The 25,030-nt window shown below is 41.3% G+C and overlaps 9 protein-coding genes across 12 annotated transcripts; 3 read left to right on the top strand and 6 right to left on the bottom strand.

The window, feature by feature from the left end:
* The first annotated feature begins 591 nt into the window (after nucleotides 1–591).
* Nucleotides 592–2,378, top strand: LOC117787905 (ras-related protein Rab-43). 2 transcript variants are annotated; one of them, XM_034626535.1, is made up of 5 exons: nucleotides 592–683; nucleotides 873–1,124; nucleotides 1,191–1,275; nucleotides 1,535–1,791; nucleotides 1,855–2,378. In XM_034626535.1, exons 2-5 carry the CDS (start codon nucleotides 912–914, stop codon nucleotides 1,957–1,959), a joined length of 660 nt encoding a protein of 219 aa, XP_034482426.1. In that variant the 5' UTR covers nucleotides 592–683; nucleotides 873–911; the 3' UTR covers nucleotides 1,960–2,378. The 2 variants fall into 2 exon arrangements, with proteins under 2 accessions (XP_034482426.1, XP_034482425.1); XM_034626534.1 differs by lacking the exon at nucleotides 592–683 and having other exon boundaries at nucleotides 754–1,124.
* Nucleotides 2,178–3,782, bottom strand: LOC117787906 (ADP-ribosylation factor-like protein 5A). Its single transcript, XM_034626536.1, has one exon. It carries the CDS (start codon nucleotides 3,294–3,296, stop codon nucleotides 2,757–2,759), a length of 540 nt encoding a protein of 179 aa, XP_034482427.1. The 5' UTR covers nucleotides 3,297–3,782; the 3' UTR covers nucleotides 2,178–2,756.
* Nucleotides 3,783–5,398: 1,616 nt separating this feature from the next.
* Nucleotides 5,399–15,289, top strand: LOC117789140 (major facilitator superfamily domain-containing protein 1). Of its 2 annotated transcripts, none has more exons than XM_034628201.1 (2): nucleotides 5,399–6,320; nucleotides 14,282–15,289. In XM_034628201.1, exons 1-2 carry the CDS (start codon nucleotides 5,439–5,441, stop codon nucleotides 14,792–14,794), a joined length of 1,395 nt encoding a protein of 464 aa, XP_034484092.1. In that variant the 5' UTR covers nucleotides 5,399–5,438; the 3' UTR covers nucleotides 14,795–15,289. The 2 variants fall into 2 exon arrangements, with proteins under 2 accessions (XP_034484092.1, XP_034484091.1); XM_034628200.1 differs by lacking the exon at nucleotides 5,399–6,320 and adding an exon at nucleotides 12,558–12,717 and having other exon boundaries at nucleotides 13,257–15,101.
* LOC117789138 (structure-specific endonuclease subunit SLX4) lies at nucleotides 7,386–11,709 on the bottom strand. Its single transcript, XM_034628198.1, has 5 exons — nucleotides 11,590–11,709; nucleotides 10,965–11,509; nucleotides 10,270–10,906; nucleotides 9,635–10,077; nucleotides 7,386–9,570 (listed from the first exon to the last, which is right to left on the bottom strand). The coding sequence occupies exons 1-5, from the start codon at nucleotides 11,652–11,654 to the stop codon at nucleotides 7,520–7,522; spliced, it is 3,741 nt and encodes a 1,246-aa protein (XP_034484089.1). The 5' UTR covers nucleotides 11,655–11,709; the 3' UTR covers nucleotides 7,386–7,519.
* On the bottom strand, nucleotides 11,408–12,119 carry LOC117789141. Of its 2 annotated transcripts, XR_004617839.1 has the most exons (3): nucleotides 11,885–12,119; nucleotides 11,590–11,827; nucleotides 11,408–11,509 (listed from the first exon to the last, which is right to left on the bottom strand). XR_004617839.1 is itself a non-coding variant. In XM_034628202.1 (2 exons), the coding sequence occupies exons 1-2, from the start codon at nucleotides 12,007–12,009 to the stop codon at nucleotides 11,659–11,661; spliced, it is 294 nt and encodes a 97-aa protein (XP_034484093.1). In that variant the 5' UTR covers nucleotides 12,010–12,118; the 3' UTR covers nucleotides 11,538–11,658. The 2 variants fall into 2 exon arrangements, 1 of the variants encoding a protein (XP_034484093.1); XM_034628202.1 differs by lacking the exon at nucleotides 11,408–11,509 and having other exon boundaries at nucleotides 11,538–11,827; nucleotides 11,885–12,118.
* An 850-nt stretch (nucleotides 15,290–16,139) lies between the features above and the next one.
* Nucleotides 16,140–18,761, bottom strand: LOC117789139 (RINT1-like protein). Its single transcript, XM_034628199.1, has 5 exons — nucleotides 18,621–18,761; nucleotides 17,736–18,563; nucleotides 17,277–17,502; nucleotides 16,430–17,219; nucleotides 16,140–16,351 (listed from the first exon to the last, which is right to left on the bottom strand). The coding sequence occupies exons 1-5, from the start codon at nucleotides 18,759–18,761 to the stop codon at nucleotides 16,165–16,167; spliced, it is 2,172 nt and encodes a 723-aa protein (XP_034484090.1). The 3' UTR covers nucleotides 16,140–16,164.
* A 256-nt stretch (nucleotides 18,762–19,017) lies between these two features.
* On the top strand, nucleotides 19,018–21,835 carry LOC117788274 (kalirin). The gene is made up of 4 exons (XM_034626992.1): nucleotides 19,018–19,173; nucleotides 19,257–19,814; nucleotides 19,868–20,421; nucleotides 20,933–21,835. The coding sequence occupies exons 1-4, from the start codon at nucleotides 19,038–19,040 to the stop codon at nucleotides 21,680–21,682; spliced, it is 1,998 nt and encodes a 665-aa protein (XP_034482883.1). The 5' UTR covers nucleotides 19,018–19,037; the 3' UTR covers nucleotides 21,683–21,835.
* LOC117788277 (uncharacterized protein F13E9.13, mitochondrial-like) lies at nucleotides 21,788–22,838 on the bottom strand. Its single transcript, XM_034626994.1, has 3 exons — nucleotides 22,707–22,838; nucleotides 22,567–22,649; nucleotides 21,788–22,512 (listed from the first exon to the last, which is right to left on the bottom strand). The coding sequence occupies exons 1-3, from the start codon at nucleotides 22,780–22,782 to the stop codon at nucleotides 21,832–21,834; spliced, it is 840 nt and encodes a 279-aa protein (XP_034482885.1). The 5' UTR covers nucleotides 22,783–22,838; the 3' UTR covers nucleotides 21,788–21,831.
* Nucleotides 22,839–22,906: 68 nt separating this feature from the next.
* Nucleotides 22,907–23,962, bottom strand: LOC117788275 (uncharacterized protein F13E9.13, mitochondrial-like). Its single transcript, XM_034626993.1, has 3 exons — nucleotides 23,830–23,962; nucleotides 23,678–23,760; nucleotides 22,907–23,627 (listed from the first exon to the last, which is right to left on the bottom strand). The coding sequence occupies exons 1-3, from the start codon at nucleotides 23,903–23,905 to the stop codon at nucleotides 22,947–22,949; spliced, it is 840 nt and encodes a 279-aa protein (XP_034482884.1). The 5' UTR covers nucleotides 23,906–23,962; the 3' UTR covers nucleotides 22,907–22,946.
* Nucleotides 23,963–25,030: the final 1,068 nt, after the last annotated feature.

A 25,030-nucleotide genomic window follows, 5' to 3' on the forward strand; every position in this document is an offset into this window, starting at 1 on the left:
AAGCAGAATTTCAATTTCAATTGGAATAAACTAACAATTGGCTTGTTTATATACTTATAAATACATGCGCTAGTCATTCGAGACTCAGCTGCAAACCTCACTTAATAGGAATTTTAATTTAAATACGAGTGCAGATTTGTATAAAAAAAAATATATCTCTTGTTACTCTTAAGTCGTATATATTATACAAAGATATCTCGTTCTAATAATAGCAGTCTCGAATCACATTGATAATTAAGAATCTCGTTGAACGATAAGAGCAAATGCATGTATATATGTATGCTTAAAAGCGATAACACCATTAAAGCATATATAATTATATTTAAAAAAAATTTTCTATTAATATTTTATTTATTTTAGCAGGCCAAAAATATTTGCGTCATTTGTTTTATTTACTCAGAGTTAACATATTACAATTTCCTATGCTTTCAAAATCATCTGTCTGCGCGCCATAGAAAATTAGTGTTGGCAAACGTCTTGTAACTAAGTGCTGTACAACGCCGTCCATTGTCACACACCTGCAAACATCGCAAACTAAAACGACCATCAGTATAGACTAGAAAATACCCTATTATGACTAATAGCAAAGAAATTGAATGGATAATAATAATAAAACCTAATTAATACACTGGAATTAGCACCAAAATAGACAAAATGTAGCTGCAAATAATACAGATAAATATGTAAGTTGATAAGTAAGGCCAAATTTTATTGCAATACTGATGAGCCGATATACCTTATGTAGCAGTGTGTACAGAGCACAACAACACAGTCTTTGTGCAACGCATTTCCATTGCTATCAACCAATTAAATAATAAAATTGAACATTTTCCATGCAAAACAATAACTAATTGCACATCCAACATCACCAGCATCGTTGCCAGAGGCGCAACTCTCAGTGGCTGGACAGAATGACGGCGCGTAATCCTCAAACATTGATGGCCCTGCCGAATGAGGAGAATTTTGATTTTCTATTCAAAATTGTCTTAATTGGGGACTGTTGCACGGGCAAAACATCAATATTGCAACGTTTCAAGACCGGCAACTACGTGGAGCGTCATGGAAATACCATTGGAGTGGATTTCTCAATGAAAACCATTGAAGTCGAGGGCAAACAAGTCAAGGTAAAAATCCAACATAAATAAACTAAATGGTGCACAGCTGATGATGATTATTTTGTGTTGCCATAGCTACAAATCTGGGATACTGCTGGACAGGAACGCTTCCGTACCATAACCCAGAGCTATTATCGAGCCAACAATGGCGTTATAATAGGTGAGTGAAAACCCGCAGAGGTAACGCCCATCCAAGTTTATGTCATGCCATGAATGTGAGGACGTTATCATGACCCCCGCGGGGCCATTGTCATGGTTTATTGCTGATAAGAGAAGCGCACACTTTCATTTATTATCGGTGCGGTGATTTAAACATTCGCCATGGAGTCTTATCAGTGGAAGTGGCACTAATTGCTACTGAAATTTGTGATTTACAAGATGTTTGTTAAAGATATTTTCATATTTATTTCAAATTTCAGTTTATGACATCACAAAGCGAGCAACATTCGCTAATCTGCAAAAGTGGATTGAGGAGGTGCGCAGATATACGGCTTCCAATGTGCTTATCATTTTGATAGGCAACAAATGCGATCTCGAAGAGGAGCGCGAAGTGGACTTTGAGGAGGCGCGTCAAATGTGTCAATATATACCTGAAATCTTGTTTGTTATGGAAACCTCTGCCAAGGAGAATACCAATGTTGAAGATGCCTTTCGCTGTCTGGCCACTGAACTTAAGGTAACTACTTGAAACTATCTGTAAATGGCAATTTACTTAAGTTCATATTTGCGTTATTTACAGCGACAACACGACTCGAGTAGTGTTCAAGCCATGGACGAGAACACTGTGCAGCTGGGTCAGGGCAAGCCGCTCAAGAGTTGCAGCAGTTCATGCAATCTTACATAGACATCAGCATCCACATCTCCATAATATATTTTTACATTTTATGTTTATTATTTTATTATTATTATTTTGTGATCAAATTTTCGTGTGGCTATAATTGTAGTATTTATAATTTTTAAAACCTAAACTAAACTGTTAATTTTGTTGTTGTTTACTTGACTGACACAAGTAACATCATCATAATTTTAATTTATACACTTTACACATATATATATATATTCGTATTTGTATTCATATTTATTTTGGTGGCTAGAGTACAAAAAACAATCTCACACATCACATCAACAACAAACAAATGCAATGAATTAACAATGTCAATTACAATGCATTTTCAGTTCATAACAGTAGTAGAAAAAAAGTACGTCCAATTCTGTATTTGTAACTTAAAAGATTTTTGCAAATAAACTTGTTTATTTTATAAATTTATTGGAAGTTATTAATTGGCTGCTCTTAGATCCTAACATTAGCATTATCTTAATACACATATTTAAATTTATTTGAGGATATAGGCTGGCAGAGGGGAAATTTCAGGGGATGTACATTTTTGTAAACAAAAGGCAGGAGGAGTTTATAACTAAAGCACTGTAAAAATTGGCTTGGCTTTTGTTGGTTTTGCAACAACATTAGTTTCTTTCTTATTTTTCAACTTTCAACAAAATTTCGAAAACGCAAACGCTTTCAAAATTTGCATACAATAAGGTGTGTGTGTGTCTTTACATTTATATATATTTATAAAAATTGATTTATTTGTCTAAATTAATTCATTAACTATATACTAGCGCCGTCGATCGGTGTGTCTGTCATTTGTTTTTAATGCGCTGCACAATCCATTCGAGCCCCTGATATAATCCTTCTCCGGTGAGCGCACAACACGCCTGTATATGCCACTGATGCTTCTTGATAGACGTCAGATCCAATTGTCGGGAGATTTCCGCCGCTGACATTGAGCCCTTCAGATCCTGCTTGTTGGCATAGACGAGCAGACTGGCTTTACTTAGATCTTCATGTTGCAGCATCCGATAAAGCTCCTCTCGCGTCACCGCCAAACGTTCGCGATCCGTTGAATCGATGACCATAATGACCAGCTCCGTATTTGTGTAATAGGTGCTCCAAGCGGCACGTAAACTCTGCTGTCCACCCAAATCCCAGACCAGGAAGTGTATATTCCGCCAGACAACTTCCTCGACATTGGAACCGATCGTTGGACTGGTGTGCACCACTTCATTCATTAGAAACTGGTACAGAATTGTGGTTTTTCCGGCATTGTCGAGTCCAACCATGACCAGTTTGTGCTCCTCGTTGCCAAACATCCGCCATAATCGCGAGAGTAACAGGCCCATTTGTAAGTGTTGTTATTTACGCGCGCGGGAGTGTGAAACGAACGTTGTGTTGTTGTTGTCGCTTATTTTCGATTGTTAATTGGTGACAAACGCACTCTCAGGTATCGCAATCTCTATGCGCATATGTATGCTTGTGTGCGTGCGTGAGTGAGCGTGTATGTATGTGTTTGTGTCTGTGCGCGAGTGTGTGCGTAAGCGTGTGGGCCGTCGTCGTCTACTTGATGCCTTTGTTGTTGCCCAGCGGAAGGCCAACTGTAAATTATGCACTCACACTTTCAAGTTCAAACGCACCACAAGCTGCACTTTGACTTCTTCAAAATATTAATAACAATTACCTAATCACTGGGCAAACACTTGTTGTTATTATTATTATATGTTGTTGTTGTTGTTGTGGGAGATTGCACAAAGATTTAGGCAGGCTTTGCTTCAGCTTCAGTTTTTGTGTTGAAACAAAAAATTGCTCACGATTTCAGCTGGGGATGTGAACAGCATATCGAAATATATCGATCTATCGATACAAGCGATATACAAAGCACGAATTAACGATAATATAAGCGATACTATTGTTAACAAACGTATATTTTTTTTTAGTTCTTTTTGAAAAAGAACATTTTTATTATTTTTGTTTGTAAATTTTTAAGTTTTGTTTGCTGTTAAACGAAAGTGAACAAATTTAATTTGAATAGCAATACTCGTCATAACTGACGTTTAGTAAAAATCTTTCAAATTTAATGTTTTTTTTCGACAAAAATGAATTGCCTGCAAACGTTTTTAAAATGCTCCCAATTTCTAAGGGATCCCACATATGAAGAGGAGAATATTGACGAATTATCCGAGGCCATTGCAGCAAAATGCGAGGAAGTTTGTAAAGGAAAACATTCGTCAAAACGGCGCTTCGAATATATAGATAAATATATGAGAAGTGAAATTTTTACGATGGATGATCCGATACCGTCCCCTAATGTTGAACATATTCTGGAACTGGCCATTGATAACCTGTTGGAACAAATACATTTTTAAAGCAATAACCATAATTACAAAATAAAAATTTGTATTTCAAATTGGAATAAAAATTCATCGTTTTATGATTACAGAGACCAAATAATAAAGTCATATAAAATAATTGTTCGTTTTATAGTTTTTTCTTTTCAACGCTATTATATATTGCAGGTTTTTTATTTTGTTTTGGATTTTCCTGATTTAAAAAAATAATAGTTTTTTAGCTACTTTCGCAAATGTAACTATTTTTCGGATTAAAAACTTGTGTGCTCTGGTTTAAGGCCAAGGAACTCAACATGGTCTTCGGGTTTCAGAAGTCCGTGTCCTGTTTTGGCTACACCGTCAACTCATGAGTAATGCAGCCCATCTTTGACTTTGTGAGCATTTCGAATTTCGGAGTCAGCGAGTGGTTACACAGCACTGTGGTAGTGTTAAATAAATCCGTTTCTGAACAGATGTCTTGTGTATCGATTATGTTTTGTGATCGCAACAGCTGTTCCCATTAAAGTGTGTTGAGTGTAATTTAAAAAGGAATTTTATTTCTGGCTTTTACAATAAAAATTACAATTAGATTTAAATAATGATATTTAAATATAAAATTGAAATTTAATTACCATTTCATAATTTTTTTAAATTGAGAAATTAAAGCTAAGGAGAATTTTTATAGTAAAAGGTTATCCCACAAAAAAAAAGCTCTACACGAGGTAAATGTCTAGTGACTAAAGCATATTCCAGCCTCAAAATTTCTGATAACCAATTTTGTGACGAACAAAAAAAAGTTTAAAATAAAAGTTTAAAAAATATATATAAAAATTAATAAATAAAAAAACACGACAATTGGCATTCTGTACTGTGCGCAAAAAAGGTGATCTACCACGAACATAACAATTACTTTTGCGCAGTGCCGAATGCCAATTGTCGTGTCCCGGCGCTTAGAAACAGATGCGCCGCTCTTATCTGTAGTGTATCTACCATATTTCCGTTTACTAAGACCTTTTTTTATAGGTAATATTTTTTTAAACTTAACTTTTATTTGCGATCCCTGCGTTGATGTCTTTGCAGAAATCTGAAAACAACGAAAACATATTTGATATCAATTTACTTAATCGATCAGTGCAATTTTTAACTGGGTGCCGGTAAGTCATGGCTCACAAGGATGAGCAGCGTATTGTGGACAACGAGGAGGTGTCCAAGGCGGAGAAGTCGGGAGGACGACAGGACTATGAGTTGGCACTGCCATCGAGCAGATCTTATCGCTCTCTGGCGCTGATCTTCCTATGCCTGCTGGGATACGGAGCGTATTTCTGCTACGACAATCCTACACTGCTGCAAGAGTTAAGGGACAATCTGGACTTGAATAACAGCCAATTCACGCTCATATATTCCATCTATTCGTGGCCAAATACGGTGTTCTGCTTCCTGGGCGGATTCCTCATTGATCGATTGTTTGGCATTCGACTAGGCACGATTATCTATATGCTAATACTGCTGGTGGGTCAGCTAATCTTCGCCAGCGGCGGCATACTGGACACCTTCTGGTTGATGATACTGGGACGCTTCATCTTTGGCATTGGCGCTGAATCGTTGGTCGTGGCCCAAAATAAATATTCCGTGCTCTGGTTCAAGGGCAAAGAACTCAGTATGGTCTTTGGAATGCAGCAGACCATGGCCCGTCTTGCAATCAAAGAAAACTCCCGGGTAATGCAGCCCATCTATGGTTTTGTGAGCAACTTCTTGAGAGGACATCGTGCTCTGGGAGTCGTCCTGTTGCTGGCCGCGCTCACCTGTGTTGGCTCCTTGCTGTGTGCTCTCATTCTGGGCCACATGGACAAGCGTGCCGAGCGGATTCTGCAAAGGAGCCACAGTCCATCTGGTCAGATTCCCAAGCTGACGGATGTGTTTACATTCAAGCCGCCCTTCTGGATGGTCTCCATCATTTGTGTCGCCTACTACGGGGCCATCTTTCTGTTCATAGCTCTGGGACAGAGGTTCTTCATGGATCGCTTTCACTATACGCCAACGGAGGCCAATAATATAAGCAGCCTGGTGTATCGAATTGCCGCCGTATTCTCGCCCATATTTGGCTTAATCATCGACAAGCTGGGCAGGAATGTTACCTGGGTGTTTAGTGCCACAACCGCAACAATTGCCGCTTTTTTGCTGCTCACTTTTACGGAGTTGAATCCGTACATAGGCATGACCATCATAGGATTGTCCTACTCCATAATATTTTCAAGTTTATTGTCCTTGGTGGCACTCATTATTCCCGAATATCAGCTGGGAGTCGCCTTCGGCATCTGCCAGTCTGCAATAAATCTCGGAACGACTGTCATCCCGTTTTTTGCTGAAATGGTGGTCAATGAAAGCATAGGTCAGACATGGATGCAGCTGTTCTTCATTGGCTGGTTAACAGTGGCCCTGATTGCCATTTGTGTAATGTGGTTCTTCGACAAGAAGCATCGTGGCATTCTCAACATGACTCCGGCTCAACGGATCAATTTTGTCAACTCGTCGCCTTATCATAAAAAAGGATCGGAGAACGTGTGCAATCAGAGCCAAACCTTATTATGAGTACAATTAATTAAAATCTGACAAAATTTGCTTACATTTTTCAAACAAATTACTTTTGCGCAACTTTATCATATAATTGCCTTTATTATTTAAACCCAATTCTCGAATATTTTCAAATATTTGTTTGTATATATAGTACTTTATTACTCATCAATTATAAAAAAAGATTTATACAAAAGTGTTGATGGGGAAATGCCCATATATATTATTAAAGATAAGCTTCTTGAGCTGAGTCTTTTCTCCGTCTTTCAGTACATTTAAATACAAACCTATCTCATATAACTTGACACAGTTTGACCTTTTTGTTATTCACAAATAATTTTATAATTTGATAAATCAGGCATGGTTTCAAAAAACACGCTGCACTTTTAGAATATAATTTTGATCATACAATAGCCATTAAATTTGTGCATTTAATTTAGGACTAAAACAAACGTGAATTCAGATTGTAATGCTTATTTAATAACGGCAACAGATCAAATAACTTTTAATTTTAAGCAATAAACTTTATCATACGAGTACATTCAAAAATAAATTGTGTATTCAAATTGGAACAAAATTTTCAGAATTACAGAGGCCAAAACGGCAATTAATATATGCAAAAATAATTGTATTACAAGAAATAATTTGTTGTCATAGAAATGTATATGGTTTTAAAACTTGGAACTTGGTTTCTTGGGTCTCTTGCGAATGTTACGTTGCGTCTGTTTGGTGGGCGGGGCCAGCTCATAGCGGAATATAATACAGCGTCTGTCAAAGAAGCACTTGAGATCCTTGGGATCATAACGAAGACCCAGTTGCTTGAGGTATAGATAAATCTCCTGCAGATCAATGGGCTCAAACATGAGCACACTCTCATGCAGACTGGGATTGGCACAGAGTAAATTATGCCAGGCTATGTGGAGTGGCAACAATGGTTGTGGCGTCTTCTTGGTCACGTTCGTCTGCAGCACAAAGCACTCAAAGTCATCGCAGAGAGCTGGCGGCACAGCCTGCGAGAAACGCAACAGTTCTGTGCCAGGAGCATCCCTGAATTTATAGCTTAGTTTGGGATTTACTTCGGTGGGAGTCAGGCAATCATTGCTGGCACTTTTGGGCAGAGGATTCCTTTGTTTGCTCTTTATAATGGTCACAGGCGTGGATTTGGAGCGTGGCAGCGGCAAGGATTCAACTGGAGTCTCTTCCAGTGGCAGCATAATGGGATGTGTTTGGTTGTATATAAATTCCAACAGTTTTACGGCTTGTTTGCGCTTCAACGGTTTTATGCCATAATTATACAGATGCTGCAACAGCTCCGGCTCCGTCATGTGCACAAAATCCGGTTTGGGCGACTGACAAACTCTCACAGTGTACAACTGACCATTGACCTCCAGTTGCTCCGGCGCAGGAACAGAAAGGGGACTTGCAGCAGGTGGCAGGGACTCCGGCAAGCTATCCATATTAATATCACCCAGTAGTAAACGATCCAGACCACTTGGTAACTTATCTATAGTTGCATCCTTGTCATTTTTGAAAACCATCTTATCGAATTCATCGAGTTCATCTTCGGGATCATCTCTCTCTGTATTTGGAATGTTGTTTAGCAGCTCCTGGAATTTATGACTGCTGCTGGAATAACGTTTCATGGGCAGTTCTGTGGGTGTGTCTAGAAAGGATGCCTCTGCCCAATCAATATGCACTTGCGGCTCCGCCTTTTCATCGGGCAGCTGGGAGAGTGTACAAGGTTGTGATGGAGCCGCATCCAGGATGCCGAACTCAGCACGCTCCTTGCTCAAGGCGCTCTTGTTGGGCGAGCGGGAATTGCACGATTTAAGGGAAGCAACAGGTGATGTGTCCAGATATGCATCCAAGTCCTCTATAGTATTGAAATATGGCATGGTTTTCCTCTTTGTCAAAGGTGAAATGCTGTCTCTATGGAGAACCTGCTCCATGTCAATGCCACGTTGCGTTTTGTCCGCCTTCCAAATGGAGTAATTGATTTCATCATCGGATAGCAAGACTCCGCCATCATCATTATCATCTTCATCACAGCTTTCTTGAGTCAAATCAATGCTGACATCGGACTGACTACAAATGGAGGCGGGTTTATCATTAAAGGAGTTGCTCTTTCGACTTAAGGGACTCTTGAAACTGTGCTCCAGATTGCATTCTGAAAATGGTTTATTTGTAAAGGAGTTGCTCCTCGGACTCTTGAAACTGTGCTCCAGATTGAGTGTCGGTGTCAAGCTAAAGCTGCGCTGGAAACTTAAAGAGTTGTCCTTGCAGCTATGCGGAGTTGTTGACAGTTGGAAGGATGTGGATGGCAGTGAATTGTCCTTGGAGTTATTTGAAGTTATAGTTGCTTCCATGTGGAATGATGAGGAACTGCTCTTGCTTTTGTTAAAGCAAGCTCTATCCAGCTTAATCTCCTCCTGTTCCTCCGTCTTGTGTGCGTATTTGGCATATAATTCCTTAGAGATTACACAATCCTCATGCACTTTGTCTATGTGCTGGGCCAGTGTGCAGTTAAGTTCATCAACATCATTATCAAATTCAATTCTTGGACTCAATGCTAAAATTTGCTGCTCTAAAATGGAGTCCTTAGAGTTCCGACTACCAGGTAATTCTGTTGAATCCTGCTCCTCTGTCAGATCTACAAAGCTTTCTATAAATTGCGTTGGAGTATGACATTTAATATCCTCCTTCGCCTCTCCAAGAGTCTTCACTAAAACAAGAGTTGTCATTAAATGGTTATATAAATTTCTTGATATTTAATTTTTTTATTTTACCTTCATCACTGGAGTAAATCTCATAGCAATTGATGTCTTTGCTGCTTGTGTCCATGTAGACTTTTAAAGAAAAGCTTTGCATTCCGCTGAGCGTTGCAGGAGCTTCCACTTTCAGATCATCAAGATCGTCATCCTCATCCGAGTCGGCAAAGAGATCCGGTGAAGTGCAGCGAGTGGATTGTGTGGGCAAAGTTAGCAAGGATGAGGAACTGGGTTGTGTTCCTCTTAATCTGACATGGTTTTTTAATGATTCGCTTAAGGATTCTTTCTCCTCTCTGACTAGAGTTAACATAACTGGAGCACTTGGTATAAGGTGCTCCTTTTCTTCCAGGATTTCTGTTATTCTAGAGCATTTATCTGGCGGTTCCTTTAATGAAGAGCTACTGCTTGAAGAGCTGTCCTCTAATTCTACCACAGTTAACATGGTTGAAGTGCTGGGTTGTGTTTCAGTCAATCTGACTTGCTCTCTCACTACATTTAACCTAGCTGAAGCACTTGGTATAAGATTTTCCTTTTCGTCCTGGACTTCTGTTATTCTAGAGCGTTTATCCGGCGGTTCTTTCGAAGAAGAGCTGCCCGATGAAGAGCTTTCCTCTAATTCTACTACAGTTAACATGGATGCGGGGCTGGGTTTTTGGTTCTCCTTTTCCTCATTAGTCTCCTCAGGTGTCTCTGTTTTTCTGGCACGTTTATCCGGCGGTTCCTTCAATAAACTTGAACTTTCCGCCTCCTTCACCATATTATTCGCCACCAGCTTTTCCAGCTCATCCAATTCCGCTTGCTCTGCAGTTGATTCTTGACCTGCACCAAATTGCGCCTCCAGCTCTGCATAAATCCGCTCCAATTGTCGCTGGTGCAACAGACTTTTTTCACTTGGTCGCTTTGGCGATAAATCCCTGCCCTGAATTGCCCGCCAACTCTTGAGCAAGTGATCCGCTGGTGTTTTGCCAACTTCTATTAATTCCTCCACATAGTAAGCACTGAGATTCGTTATGGAACCTTCGCTTGGTTCATGTATGATGCGTGTGGTAGCTTCCAGCTGTTGGAGACGTGCACTGATCAGTTTAAAGGGCAACATCTGGAGTTCCTCAGCACTTGGCAGCTTTGTGCGCACCTGTTGCGCCATTAAAGCCGCCACCTTGCTGTCCAATTTCTTGAGCTGCTCCGCCGGATTACGCAGCGTCAAGGGCGTAAATTTATTGGCCCATTTGCAGCGTTTGCCACGCTTGCCAGCTGCTCCAGGCAAGACGCCCATGGAGAGCACATTGTAATCTATAAAAGTAGCTTTATTTAGAAATCAATTTAAAAGCTGGACATGCTCTATACTCACCTTCTTTAGCTGCAGTGCGAAAGCCATACTTTTGCAATCTCCGGCGTATGTTCTCCGTTGTTTCAATTGCCTTATCATCGAGTAAGTTAACCACTTCCTCCTCCTGCTCATCCATTGTATCCTGCAGCCGCAATGCGCCATGTTTCTCTGCCTCGGATTTGGACAATGCCAGCGCCATTTCAATGTCATCCGGACTAAAGTTGTCTGCCATGCAGTGTTGAGCTGTTACCTCGGCAAAGAGCTGCTCATTGCGCAGGAAATCACTAATGCTGGACTGTTTAGTCCTGCCACGTCCTGTGGCGCGTCCACGTCGCGCTGGAGCACTAGACTTGAGTTTGGGCGCCTTCTTCGGCTTGCCCAACGTGGCGGGTTTAGTGTCAAGGCATTCCCGTGTCTTCTTGTGTCTTGGTTCCGCAAAGAGTTCATCCTGATCTTCATTTTCCCGCCTAGGTTGCGTTCCCTCATTACTGGCACTCTCCTGTGTACTGAAATAGTCGGATAATGTCGTGGTCACTGCAACCGCCTTGCTGCTGCTGCGTGTATTGCTTTAGGAGATTAGGAAAACAAGGTTTATTAGAATTTCAACATTTTATTGGCTCAAGTCGATAACAGATGGAAAACCTACCGCAGCTTTGTGGTTGCGGGTTGTTGTAGTTTCTTAAAGTTGGCCTTGCGCGTCTCTCTGTCCATGTTGTTAGCGCTCCTTGGCCAGCTGCTCTGCCTCCTCAATTGCCTCCCGGATGAAATCTGCTCTGCGTGGAGCCGCAAAATCAAACAATGCACGACGATCCTTCTCTTCCTCGGATTGTGTGACTAAGGCTTGGGTGATTCTCTCGTTGGCAATGCGTTGCATGGGTGTTAGACTAAAATTCAACTAATCATTACAATTTGTCACACATTTAAATAATCATTTAATTTACCTCCAAATTCCAAAAAGCAGCGAGCCAGCGGCAAGTAAAGCGTAAGCAAAGCGATTGCGATATTTATATGATGGTGTGCCTAGTGTGCGCCTTGGTTTCCGCTTGCTAGTATCAATCGATGCCATTACCAAACTTACAAATTGTCTCTTCTTGTGCGATTTATATAATTTATAAACATTTTACGTTTCTGACTTGAGAATGTCACTGTGGAAGGTTGCCACCCGGTCCAAAGGCTGCCACCCTACAAAATTTCCCGATCTGGCAGCTTGTTCTAATTTAATCAAATTGAAAATTTGGTTGCACCCAAGAAAATACACCTAATTTGGATTTTTTTTTAATATTGAAGATAAAATTTTTTTCAAATTTTCCATAATTTTTGTAAGAGTTTTGTCAATTTTTTTATATTTTTTTTAGAATTGAATTTGTAATTTCTCTTCTCTTGGGGTGACGAATTTCAAAACTTTATACAAATGTTTTCCTTAATTTTATCTAGTTTCGAATTAAAAATTTTCTTCAAAATATATATTTATTTCAAAAGCTTTTGCATTTTAAAATTTTCATTAAGCTAAATTTAAATTTTCCAGTGTGCCCACAAGCGACCAATGCCGCATTGTTTCACTTTACTCACTCATGGCAGCCCTACAGCGATACCTCAGATTAATCGATAAGTATCGATGAAAGTACTCGGTTACATACGCAATTAACGTTAATTAGCGCACAGCGTAGGAGAGAAATCAAAATTGAAATTTTAGTTTTATTTGTACGCTAATAAAGTGCAGGTGCTCAAACAGCAGCTGTTCTAATTAAAGTTCGTTGAGTGTCTTCAAAACAATGTAAGTTCAAATGTAACTAGACTGTGAAATGTTTGATAAGCGAATGCAATAACAACAACAAAAACTAACGCATCAAACTACAACGCAGACAAAACAGCATCGGAACCGATAGACAAAAGAGTACAGAGTACAGTAAACAAAAAAAAAAAAATAGAATGAGATAACAATAAAGCAGACAAAGCAAAACGCAAAAAGAGTTGAAAACAGACACACACAGAAACACATACAGTGGGTGAAGAAAATGCTTAGACCAAATAAAAACCTAACATATTTGTTTGTTTATTTTTAAGAATAGTTAAATTCGAGAGAACTATTGTCTATTTAATTTTAATAATTTAAATTTTAATAATTTTATTAAGAAAAAGAAAAGGCGCATAATATAAATAATATTTCCTAGCTAGAGATTGTGTACATTTTTGAATTAGTCCAAATACTTTCTTGACTGAGGGTATGTGTTATTGTGCGGGTGTGTGTGTGTGTAAAACCAGATACAACGGCTTTTTCCATTCTTTTTATATTTATTTCGTTTTTTTTTGCAGATATCTGAAGAATAACAACAAATTCGATATCAATTTATAATACGCCTTTATTGTGGGTCAGAAACAGTCTTGAATTTAAACGCTTAGTGCAATTTTCAACACGGAGCCGTCAAGTCATGGCTCGAGAGGATGAGGAGCGCATTGTGGACAACGAGGAGGTGTCCGCGGAGGCGGAGGAGTCGGGCGGACGACAGGACAATGAGCTGGCGCTACCCTCGGGCGGATGCTGCATGCCATCGAGCACATCTCATCGGTTTCTGGCACTGATCTTCATGTGCCTGCTCGGATTTGGATCGTACTTCTGCTATGACAATCCCGCTGCACTGCAGGAAGTCTTTAAGCGTGATCTGAAATTGAGTGCCACGGAATTCACGCTCATATATTCCATTTACTCGTGGCCAAATGTTATACTCTGCTTCCTGGGCGGATTCCTCATTGATCGTTTGTTTGGCATACGACTTGGCACGATTATCTATATGCTAATACTGCTGGTGGGTCAGCTAATCTTCGCCAGCGGCGGCATACTGGACACCTTCTGGTTGATGATACTGGGACGCTTCATCTTTGGCATTGGCGCTGAATCCTTGGCGGTGGCCCAGAACAGTTATGCTGTGCTCTGGTTCAAGGGCAAGGAACTCAACATGGTCTTTGGATTACAGTTGTCTGTAGCCCGTTTTGGCAGCACTGTCAACTTTTGGGTGATGCAGCCCCTCTATGATTATGTGAACAAGTTCTATCAGGGACATCGCACTCTGGGCGTGGTCCTGTTGCTGGCCACGCTCACCTGTGTCGGCTCCTTGCTGTGTGCTCTCATTCTGGGCTATATGGACAAGCGTGCGGAGAGGATTCTGCAGCGGAACAACAATCCATCTGGTCAGATTCCCAAGCTGACGGATGTGTTTACATTCAAGCCGCCCTTCTGGATGGTCTCCATCATTTGTGTCGCCTACTACGTGGCCATCTTTCCGTTCATTGCTCTGGGACAGAAGTTCTTCATGGATCGCTTTCAGTATACGCCAACGGAGGCCAATAATGTGGACTCTTTGGTGTATCTTATTGCGGCGGTATCCTCGCCTGTCTTTGGCTTCATCATCGACAAGCTGGGCAGGAATGTTACCTGGGTGTTTAGTGCAACAACCACAACAATTGGCGCGCATTTGTTGCTCACCTTTACGGATCTGAATCCGTACATAGGCATGACCATCATGGGCTTGTCCTATTCCCTGCTGGCCGCCAGTTTATGGCCTCTGGTGGCACTCATCATTCCGGAATATCAGCTGGGCACCGCTTACGGCTTCTGTCAGTCCGTACAGAATCTCGGCCTGGCTGTCATCACGATTTTGGCTGGGATTATTGCCGATAAGAGTAACAACGATCATACCTGGGTGCAGCTGTTCTTCATTGGCTGGTTAACCGTTGCCCTGATTGCCACTTGTGTGATCTGGGGCTATGACAAGAAGCAGCGTGGCAATCTCAACATGACTCCGGCACAACGAATCAATTTTGTCAACTCGGCGACGTATCAGAACTTTGAATAGGGGGAGGATTGGAGGAACTGTGCAGCAGGCAGAGCCAACAATGTGTCATCATCTTGAACACAATTCCCGCAGAAACTGAACTAATCAACATTAAGAGAATGCGGGCGCATTCTCGGGGAATATGTATAGATGTTGAATATTTTATGTTGGCTCATTGATCATTAATAATTGATAATTGATAATGTGATGTGCGAATATTGAGTCGCAAATTGGTATTTACTAAATGGAATTGTTTATTGTCGAAACAAGTACACACACACACACTCACACATACATATACATATATATATTTTTTTAATTTTAACGCTATGTATTTTTAGAACAATTTATTATTATTAATACGAGTACGAAACAAAAAATGTTATTGCATGTTTTTTTTGTGTAAATGTTTTACAATTTTTAAATACAAAAACCATTAAGAATAAACTTCCTAGGAACAAAAAATTGTTTAACAAATAATCAATAAATATATCATTGATATTGCATTAAAAGTAATGTAGTTTTATTAAGATTTACCGAAATCACTTTGACAAATAACATTTTCAGTTGATATTCCCTTGCATGGGGTATTATATTATTGTCAGGGAATAGGTGCACGGAGTTATTAAATAAAACAAAAAAAATGTTTTTTAAATTTTGTAATTTGCAAATTTATAAGAGGTATATTATTTTAATGATAAGCTAAGTTTTAAGATTAGCTAAGTTTATATAGTTTTGACCCTCTTTCTGTATGTTTATCTCTCTATTTTTGTTATTCAGAGCTTATTTGCCAACTTGGTCCGCATCAGATAACTATATTATAAAGCTGCCTTAGTACGAATAAGTTTTTGTATAAAAAAGTTATTTCTACAGATACTCCAAAAAAAATTTACCTAATGTATATAATAGTTTATTCTACACAGCCTAATCTGACTTTATCAAAATCGGACCGCTATAACATATAGCTGCCATAGAAAAATGATTTTAACTGAAAAAGTTGTAATTTTTGCAAATATTCGAATAAATCCCATCTTATCTGGATTTAAATCTATTCTACACATTCAAGACAAGTTTCATAAAAGTCGGATGGCTTAAAAAATTTGTTTTTGTTTGATAGACTCGAATACTTCTACAGATATTTAAAAAAAAATCAGCTTATAAAGATTTTAGTGTATCCCACACAATTATATTTCTATCTGACCACCAGAACATAAGTTTATATTTCAAAAGCCTATTAGTTTAAGCGGAATAAAAAATAATCAGCTAGCAATAATATTTATAACTACTTAGGAGCAATCTGCAAGGGAATTAAAGCTTCGACATGCCAAAGTTGACTTATTTTTTTAAATAATTACAATTGGTATAATAAATTTGCCACGTCTGCTTTATTATTAAAACATTTTAATGTCTGTCCGTCTCTCGAGCACCTCGATGCACTGTTTGCTGTCCAAGCTGAGCACGCGGAGTTCATGCAGTGGCTTCGTCTTCTCCTCAGTCGTCTGACCGCTCCGCAGTGTTTCAAGCAATAATAGCGCTGTTCCCCGCGCCGCAGTTAACAATTTGCAAGCGTCATGAATTCTAAACAAATGTGAAAGTATCAGTTGTAGTTATTATTCAGCAATGGTGACGCACAATGGGAATGATGACTCAACTCACCGCTTGAAGAGCAGCTCGGGACGTCGCGTATGTTGACCGAAGAGCGCAAAGAGCAATGTCATATCATAATTGAATTGCGATGCTCCGGCTGTGGAGAATCTCGTATTCATCACCATATTCTCCAGCATGAATTCATCAATTTGTTGGGCTATCAAGCGCAGTGTTTGATTAAACAGATTGGCGGACAATTCACGCTCCAGATTGTGAAGTAATGTGACCAGCACTTGGAACATTTCACCACCGCTTGGCGAGAGTATAAAGGGTTCCTTGCTGTTCTGCTCCGGCATATTTGGCCAGGCATCATGACGATAATTCATAGACTTGGCCTTCATTTCATTGACCGACTTGTTGGCCAGATTCTTCATCAGCTGATGTGCCCAATGCTCCAGCTCGGCAACGGCATGTTCAAACACCGAATTAATCTCGCTGGCATTGGGTCCGGCCAGTGCTGAATGCAGATGCAAGTAGTGGACATTCTCGCCCCACTCCCGAAGCACCATGATCAAGTAATTGATGGCATTCAGTACGGATAAACTGGGCACGGCTCCGCTGCTGTGCAATTGCACCAGACGGCGCCGGAAGCTGTCGATTAGCTCCAGTTGCAACTGCAGGAATTGCAGCTGATGTCCTGGTTGTATGAGTCCATAGTAGCGATCCTTGATGGCCTCCAGCAGGCGCATAAATTGATCAGCACATCTTGGTATCTTCAGATCATCCTCATAGGTGATGGGATCAATCAGCTGAAACGGTGTCTCCGCCTGCAGTATGTCATCCATTTTCTCCGCACAAACTAAGGCATTAAATCATGATTAGAGTAATGTTGTTTAAGATTTCTTGACGAGCTTACACTGCTCCTCCAGAGCAATCCAGCGTAGCAGATATCTGGGCTGTGTCAACACTGAAATGGCGCTGGGAAAACTTGCCGGATAACCAAAAGTCTCGCACAGCTCCGCCTCAAAGGCCAAAGTTTCATCTACGAGGTGAGCAAACAGATTCTCATCCTGCGCTATTTGCTCAATGTCCACGGCGAGCTTTTCTATGGAAAGCTGCACAAGACCGCGCACAAACTCCAGCTGTGGATTACAATATAATTATGATTAGTTAGGGGGATTAAAATAAAGATAACTGCAACCAAAAGCAACTAGTTTGCCTAGGAACAGAAGGACATTTCTATAAGTATGCAGAATACAATATAATTATGATTAATAAAGGCAAAAAATTGCCTAGGAACTGAAAGCAATGACTATAAGGATGCAGTTCCTCTTTATAATCAAGACTATTTATATTTTAAGGTAACCAAACTAACCCTAAGATTGTAGTCCAGTTTGCCGGCCTTCATGGCGCTTGGTTGAAACGTATTCCCCACAAAGAAATGCGATTCCTTGCCCCAGTTGAGAATCTGTGTGTAGAACCATTCGGGTTTGTCCAAACGATTCGTCTGCCTCGTGCCCGTAAAGTGGAACATGAAACGTTGGCGATACGGTGCCAGGAGCAGCTGCACCACGGGACTAATGGGTTGGCAGACAATGCTGGGTGTGATGCTTTGAAGTGGCGCATGCTCCTCCGCTGGCGATTTGATCAGGAACATATATTCGGCCAGTAGTTGCGCCTTGGCAGTGTCTCGGCTGGGGGAATAGTTCAGAGGCTGTTGCTCCATGTGTGCCCAACGCAGGCTCTTGAGCACCGCTTCAAATTCGCTGGACAGACGCTGCATGAGCAGCTTATGCCAATAGATGGCTGTGGATTCCGCATAGGATTTCAAGGTGCGCGCCTTGACTGCCTGCAGGCGTCCCACCACACTGTGCTCGCTGTCGTTGCCCTCGTAGAGCGTTAGATAGATGTTGACCAGCTTGGCCTCATCCTTGCCATTGATGGCACCGCCCAAGGCAGCGCTGATCTCCTGTATGTCCTGCACGAGTCGCAGATACTGCGTCACACTCTGCAGCTGCCGTACCTGCTGCAGATCCTCTGCCACGCCCACCAAGGCTGGTTGGCACTCCTTAAGCTTTAATTTGAGTTTCGCACTAAACTGGGCCAATTTCTCCAGCTCAAAGTCAATGCTGTCGCACACCTGCTGCTGGCAGTGGAACGCCGACTTGTAGCTGGACACATTCTGCGGCTCCTCATAGTTAAGCTGCCAACTGATACGGTGATATGCAATGTTTACTTGTTAATTATTGAATTTACTCACGGTTTGATTTGAGTTTTGCAGTTGTTGCTTGTAATTTTCGACTACAAATGCCGCTCGATGCAGTTGATTGGCATCCTTGCCAATCTCTTTGTTTAGGCGCGCAGCAATGCGCAATTCCATTTCACTCAGCTTGCCGTGCATTTTATGTGGTGCATTCAAATAAAATGCTTCAAAATAAAACCGACCGACCACGTATAAAAATATATTTATTATGATTAGCAGTGCTGCCAACTTGTTTTAATGTTGAGGTTGCAACAAAAAACGGGCTGGCAGTTCGTCGATACTAAATCTAGGCATATCGATACCTTTTGTCGATCAGCAATTTCGCTGTGAATGTCAATTTTCAAACCCAGCCGCCAGCAGGTGTTGCATTTTTGGCGTCGCTTGAATTTTTCGTGCAGAAAAATAAAAGTGAAAATGTTTACGCCAAAGCAAAAGAGTCACAACCAAGGCGTTGTTGGCATGTCGCCGCATACGCCGCTGAGTTTTAGCCGCGAGCTGCGTCAGGTTTTGCAGGAGCGCAATTTGTTGACGGCTAAATCACGTAAAAAAGGTAAGTGAGGGAGAAGTGGAGGGGGGAATGAAGTAGTTGTTGTCTTTGGAGTCTCAAATTGCTTACATTGTTTCAATTTGCAGTTTGTTCAATGCTGGACAGCAATTCGAGCAGTCCCATTGGCTCACCCAATCCGGAGTCGGGCAAACGCATGGGATTCCGTCTGCAGGCCGTGCAGGAGATCATCTCATCGGAGAAGTCCTATCTGGAGCAGCTGGAGCTGCTGATGAACTACTTTGTGCGGCCACTGAAGGAGCAGGCCATCATTGATGCCTCCAATCATACGGCGCTCTTTGGCCAGATCGAGATGATACACAACTTGAATGGAGAATTCCTTAGAGAGCTGGAGTCGAACATGGAGCATGTAGCGCAGGCTTTTCTGAAGATGGCACCATTCTTCAAGCTGTACTCCGTGTATGCGTTTGATTATCGCGGTGCTTTGTTTATACTGCAGGATTTGATCAGTAAGAATCCAGTTTTTCGTAAGTTTCTGGAGGAGACCGAGAGTCGTCCGGAGGTGCAACGCAAGCTGAATGCCTTGATGATTGTGCCCATACAACGTGTACCACGCTACAAGCTGCTGCTGGAGCAGGTGCTGCTCTATACAAGTCCAGCGGATGCGGATTACAAGTTGTTAAAAGGTGGGATTCATTTAACTAGAATGACATAGTGTTAATCTTTGGTTTTCCTGCAGAATCCGTCAAGGAGATCGAGGCTACCGCCTCCCACATTAACTCCTGCGTGGAGGAGCAAGAGATTACACAGTATTTGATACATCTGCAAAACTCGCTGGTGAATCGCACTCCAAATATTGTAAAGCCCTCGAGGCGTGTGATCAAGGAGGGAATGCTCTTCAAGATCACCCACAAGGGTCAGCAAATCAAGCGCTACTGTGTGCTCATGTCGGACATCTTCATGTACTGCAAGGTGCTCAAGGAGCGTCCACCCAATACGCAGGTGGAGAACTCCTTGGAATGCTGCTGCATCTTTCCTCTAAAGAAGTGCAAAGTCTATGAGATGCTGCCTGGAAATTTCAAGCTGACTTGCCAGAGCGATGGCATTATCTTTGGCAGTGATGATCTGCAACTATCACGCACCTGGGTGGGATTCATCAGAGATGCCATCGATCTGCATGTCCAGTGCCGCAAGACATTGCGCAAGGATTCCAGCAAGAGGACGCCTATAAGGAAGAAGGACATGAAGAAATTCGGCACGGATTATGTACTGAGTCCCAACAAGCGCAAATGCGTGAGTAGTAAACGATTCTCCAGTTTTAACACTGGGAAACATGTATTTCACCTTTATTTTCACACTTTTTCTGATACATCTGAGTCACAAGTTGGAAAAAAGCTGGATAGAAATTTTCCTAGTTTTATTTTTTATAAAGAGATTTATAAATCAATCACTATATTTTTAAACTAATTTTTCAGAATTTTTAAACAAGAATTGCGCTCAAGAAAACAAATTAAAAGATTTATTTTTTAAAAATCTCGAATTTCAAAATTTCAAATTCCCAAATTAAACTCAAAAACGAATCATTATCTTATGAGTTTTGTTTCTCAAAAAAATAATGAATATTGATTCATTTGTTAAATAAAACTCAAACTTAATAATTTTTTCGTGCAAAAAAATTAAAAATAATGATAATGATGAAATGTTTATAATGAAATTTATAATAATTACAGTCCCTAATTTGTTTTCATATGTATCAGAAATAGTTTAACCATTGCAAATCCATTAATCAATTATTTCTCTGCAGGATTACGATACGGTCTTTCGCAACAAGAATCGCTCCACGGATTCCGAGGAGGAAGCAGATGTCTCGGCCAGCGTGCAAAGCCATTGCTTCCAGCGCAAGCGCAAGTTGCCCAATCCTGTCAAGACATCAACAGTGACGTCCTCGACGGTTGTCAAGCGTCCAGCGCCGCCGCCGCCAACGGTGCAGCTGCGTCGTCCAGGACAGCAGGACACCACAGAGCACAAGGAGAATCGCATTTCTAAGCTGTACAAAATGATTTCAACTGGGGATAAAGTAACCAATGTGCGGAGCATACTTAAACGCAGTAAACCAACGGGCACAGCCAACGATCCCGATCCAAGTTATGGCTTTGCCAGTCGCTATTCCGATTCCAAGTCGTATTTTCGTGCTCATAATGTGGATAACACCATACCCACGGCAATAAAGCGCGAGGATCTCTTTGATGCGGAACTGGGCGATGGCAACTTTCAGGATGTACTCTTTCCATTGCGTTCCAGCGGCGGCAGCCAGAAGAGCGGTGCAGGAGGCGGCGGCTGGACAACGCCGGCGCAGACTTTAAGGCCTGGCCAGGAGGATTTGCAGTGCCAGCCGCCGCAGAAGAAGCGCGTCAAGTTCGATGATACGCTAGATGCGTACGAGAAGAAGCCTTTTGTATTCCCAAGCTCCAGCTGCAATGCTGGAGAAGCTGTCAACGTTAAGACTACATCCTTGCGTGATCGTATCTATGACTTTTTTGCCAATCTCTTCTAGAAAGGCAGCAGCAGTTCAAGCTTACATATCGGAGTTGCTGTCAGTAGCAAGTTGACATCGAATTCTTTGCGAATCTCTCCCAGAAATGCTTCATATCATCATTATTTGTACTCTAATGCATTTATTTACACAATAAAATCATGTATTAACTAATAACAAGTGTACTTGTCGCGCTCCCGCAGATTACAGATGCGGTGCATAAAGTTCTCCACTTGATAATTGGAGATTTCATTGCGCCAATCGCCGTCAACCTTAAAGTGTGAGCCAATGATGACGCCCTGGACATCATGGTAGTATTGCGTTATGTTGTCCTTGGTGATGCCAGAGCCAATGAGCAGTGGCACCTGCACTTTGCCCGACAGCACATCCTGCATATCCTTGTGACTGACTGGCTGTCCTGGAATGTTGTTGGTCATGACAATGCCATCCGTATGAAAGAAATGTGCTGCCTTTGCTGTATCCCGTAAACTAAGATCCGCCGTGATGGCATGTGAACTGAACTTGAGATCCGTAAAGACCAGGACATGCTCGGCATCGATCTGCTTGCGATAACGCAGCAGATTGCCAGCACAGGCATCGATGTAACCCACATTAGCCACTTGGCCAAAAACGAATCCCTCGGCGCGCACAAACTGCAATTGACTGGCCTTGGCAATGGCCAGTGCCTGCTTGTTGCCACAGGCTAGCACCTGGATACCACAAGGTACTCCCTGGGGCAGAACTTCTCTCACAGCTTGGCCCAGACGCGTCAGGCAGGCCACAATCTCAATGCCCAGCTGGCAGTTGAGCACATACGGCTTGTCATGCATATTCTCGATGAGCACGGCATCCTATAAGAGGGATTGCTCATTGATCTACATCGCTGGCTTTCATTATTTACATACCACACCGTGTTTCTTGTACATCTGTGCCTCATAGGTGGCCTTTTGTATGGTTTGTTGCCAATTGCCGGCATAACGCGGCGTGCCTTTTAATATTATAATAATTAATTAATATTCCATCTACATTTATTACCTGCACTCACCTGGCAGCGCATCCACGTGTATCATGCCTATCACTGAGCATTTCTGTGAACCAAAAATTTGAAAAAATCGCTGCATTTGAAAATCATAAACTATTTAACCGCTGCCAACTGTCAAACTATAAAATCATCGATAGTTTACGATATCAACGCAAACGATATATTGCACGAGAACTACCATTGTGTTACTTCGATATACCAAATAATTTATCGACCTTTTCGCGGCAAATTTATTAAAGTTTTCTAGGTAAATAATGTTTTCTTTGCGCGCAGTTCACATATGCGATGCATGAAATTCTCTACAGCCTGCTCGTCAATATCCTGTTGCCAGCTGCCGTTGTACTTAAAGTGTGAGCCTATAATAACCGCTTGCGCCTTATTGTAGTATTGTTTTATGTTGTCTTTGGTGACGCCAGAGCCAATGATTAACGGCACTTTCAGTTTGCCAGAAAGATCCTGCAGATCTTTGGAGCTAGCTGCCTGTCCAGTTGCTGTGCCTGTGATGATAATGCCATCTGTGAGAAAGAATTCAGCTGCATGCGCTGTTTCCAATAAGCTAACATCTTGAGTAATGGCATGTGAACTGTGCTTCTTCTTCAGATCCGTAAATACCAAAACATCCTCGGCATCGATTTGTTTTCGATAGCGCAACAGATCGCCGGCACAGGCATTTGTGTAGCCCTCGTCGGCCACATGACCGAAGACGTATCCCTCGGCACGTATAAACTGCAATTGACTGGCCTTGGCAACAGCCAGTGCATGTTTATTGCCACAGGCAAGCACTTGCACACCACAGGGTGTTTCACGGGGTAGAATGCGGCGCACAACTTGCGACAGTCGCGTCATACAGGCCACAATCTCTGGACCCAATAGACGATCCTGCACATAAGGAATGTCATGCATATTCTCGATAAGCACAGCATCCTGTGGGGAAAACGTTAGAATATGCTTTTATATGAACTTTATTTACATACCAGTTGGTGCTGCTTATACAGCTGCGCCTCATGTTCGACCTTCTCAATGGTTTTCTCCCAGTTGCCGGCATATTGCGGCGTTCCTTAATATTTTTATTTGTATTTTTGATTAAAAAGTGCGTTTGTTTCTTGCTGCATGCGCTTTGGCTCACCTGGCAGCGCATCCACATGTATCATGCCTATAATTTTGCATTTCTGTTTACCAAATATTTGTATAAATCGCTGCATTTTCAATATATAAATATTCGAATTTATTTCAATCTCGCAAGCAACAGGTGTGTGAGCGAGATAGATGTAGCATAGTGATGAGCAGTGTCTGAATATCTGTGACTGCTACACAGTGACTGAGTATCGGCAGTAACTGTTACTTGCCAACACTGGCCAGAGCTGCCCACTCGCTGGTCGATTATTATCGACCGATCGATTCCAAAATTGATCGCATGGCGCTTCATTTAAAAGAAAAGGATATAGTCTTTAAGCAATTGCTTGCAATAATATTACAATTAATGAACCCATAAATTAGATTAAGTAAAGAAAGTAATTTTTAAATTTTGTTGAACAATTCGATTCAACTTCTAATAGCACACACAGTTGGTTAAAGTTTAAATTGCCTTTAATGGTCAACAGATTTGTGATGCCCAAGAACTCAAAGCCAAAGCCTTATCGCTGCCTCTGGACGTCATAGAAACAAAAAGCAACGGGGAAAACATTGGCAGCTGTTTGAAAATTGCAAAATGAAATGGCTTCGCATTGCGTTGGCTTTTTTTTTGCTTTTGTTATTGTTGTTGTCCCCGGTTACATTGTTTGAAAATGTGGCGGTCGCTGTCCTTGAGTTTGATTTGCTCTAGGACTCTCCCTGCGCCTGGATCTGGCTCTTGTGGGTGGCTCCCGATGGCCGTGCCTATGTCTGCTTGCCAGTGCTTAGCGGAAACGCCATCGATTCTCGCAGCGTGCGCAATGGCATTTCAATTATCACAGCAATGCCCAAAACATCCTGCCCCCTTCCATCAACAAAGCAGCCACAGTGGTCATATTTCATAAGGTTAATACAAATTTGAAACTGTCGTTACTTTTTGGTGCTATCGATAACTGAGTTTTCTGTTATTTTTTAAAATCTCTTTTGAATATTTTAATGAGCTTTAAGTCAATATTATGCATTTTACAAATACAAACTTTAAATTAAAAAAGCAACTGATTTCGTTCCTGCACAAATTAGTTAACAGAATAAAGATCGTATATTTTTTGGTACAAAGTAATTAATTAATTTGAGAGATCCACTGTGCATCAACGTGGGCGGATGCGAAACGTTGCCATTTGTTTATTTGTTTGTTTGCCATTGTATTTTTGTTTTGT

Source organism: Drosophila innubila (assembly GCF_004354385.1).
Source record: "Drosophila innubila isolate TH190305 chromosome 3L unlocalized genomic scaffold, UK_Dinn_1.0 0_D_3L, whole genome shotgun sequence".
Lineage (NCBI taxonomy): Eukaryota > Metazoa > Arthropoda > Insecta > Diptera > Drosophilidae > Drosophila > Drosophila innubila.

Excerpts from the sequence above, each read along its gene's own strand:
- LOC117789138 (XM_034628198.1), bottom strand. The coding sequence starts at position 11,654 with ATGGACAGAGAGACGCGCAAGGCCAACTTTAAGAAACTACAACAACCC. Across the intron at positions 10,907-10,964 it reads TCGCACTGCAGCTAAAGAAG|ATTACAATGTGCTCTCCATG; the intron begins GTGAGTATAGAG and ends CTACTTTTATAG. Across the intron at positions 9,571-9,634 it reads GATTTACTCCAGTGATGAAG|TGAAGACTCTTGGAGAGGCG; the intron begins GTAAAATAAAAA and ends CTCTTGTTTTAG.
- LOC117788274 (XM_034626992.1), top strand. The coding sequence starts at position 19,038 with ATGTTTACGCCAAAGCAAAAGAGTCACAACCAAGGCGTTGTTGGCATG. Across the intron at positions 19,815-19,867 it reads GGATTACAAGTTGTTAAAAG|AATCCGTCAAGGAGATCGAG; the intron begins GTGGGATTCATT and ends GTTTTCCTGCAG. Across the intron at positions 20,422-20,932 it reads GTCCCAACAAGCGCAAATGC|GATTACGATACGGTCTTTCG; the intron begins GTGAGTAGTAAA and ends ATTTCTCTGCAG.
- LOC117788275 (XM_034626993.1), bottom strand. The coding sequence starts at position 23,905 with ATGCAGCGATTTATACAAATATTTGGTAAACAGAAATGCAAAATTATA. Across the intron at positions 23,761-23,829 it reads ACATGTGGATGCGCTGCCAG|GAACGCCGCAATATGCCGGC; the intron begins GTGAGCCAAAGC and ends AAAAATATTAAG. Across the intron at positions 23,628-23,677 it reads TGTATAAGCAGCACCAACTG|GATGCTGTGCTTATCGAGAA; the intron begins GTATGTAAATAA and ends TTTTCCCCACAG.
- LOC117789140 (XM_034628200.1), top strand. The coding sequence starts at position 13,373 with ATGGCTCGAGAGGATGAGGAGCGCATTGTGGACAACGAGGAGGTGTCC.
- LOC117787905 (XM_034626535.1), top strand. The coding sequence starts at position 912 with ATGACGGCGCGTAATCCTCAAACATTGATGGCCCTGCCGAATGAGGAG. Across the intron at positions 1,125-1,190 it reads TCGAGGGCAAACAAGTCAAG|CTACAAATCTGGGATACTGC; the intron begins GTAAAAATCCAA and ends GTGTTGCCATAG. Across the intron at positions 1,276-1,534 it reads CAACAATGGCGTTATAATAG|TTTATGACATCACAAAGCGA; the intron begins GTGAGTGAAAAC and ends TTCAAATTTCAG.
- LOC117789139 (XM_034628199.1), bottom strand. The coding sequence starts at position 18,761 with ATGCACGGCAAGCTGAGTGAAATGGAATTGCGCATTGCTGCGCGCCTA. Across the intron at positions 17,503-17,735 it reads AACTGGACTACAATCTTAGG|CTGGAGTTTGTGCGCGGTCT; the intron begins GTTAGTTTGGTT and ends TGTAATCCACAG. Across the intron at positions 17,220-17,276 it reads GATTGCTCTGGAGGAGCAGT|TTTGTGCGGAGAAAATGGAT; the intron begins GTAAGCTCGTCA and ends TTAATGCCTTAG.
- LOC117788277 (XM_034626994.1), bottom strand. The coding sequence starts at position 22,782 with ATGCAGCGATTTTTTCAAATTTTTGGTTCACAGAAATGCTCAGTGATA. Across the intron at positions 22,650-22,706 it reads ACACGTGGATGCGCTGCCAG|GCACGCCGCGTTATGCCGGC; the intron begins GTGAGTGCAGGT and ends TAATATTAAAAG. Across the intron at positions 22,513-22,566 it reads TGTACAAGAAACACGGTGTG|GATGCCGTGCTCATCGAGAA; the intron begins GTATGTAAATAA and ends TCCCTCTTATAG.
- LOC117789141 (XM_034628202.1), bottom strand. The coding sequence starts at position 12,009 with ATGGCATCGATTGATACTAGCAAGCGGAAACCAAGGCGCACACTAGGC. Across the intron at positions 11,828-11,884 it reads CTGCTTTTTGGAATTTGGAG|TCTAACACCCATGCAACGCA; the intron begins GTAAATTAAATG and ends GTTGAATTTTAG.
- LOC117787906 (XM_034626536.1), bottom strand. The coding sequence starts at position 3,296 with ATGGGCCTGTTACTCTCGCGATTATGGCGGATGTTTGGCAACGAGGAG.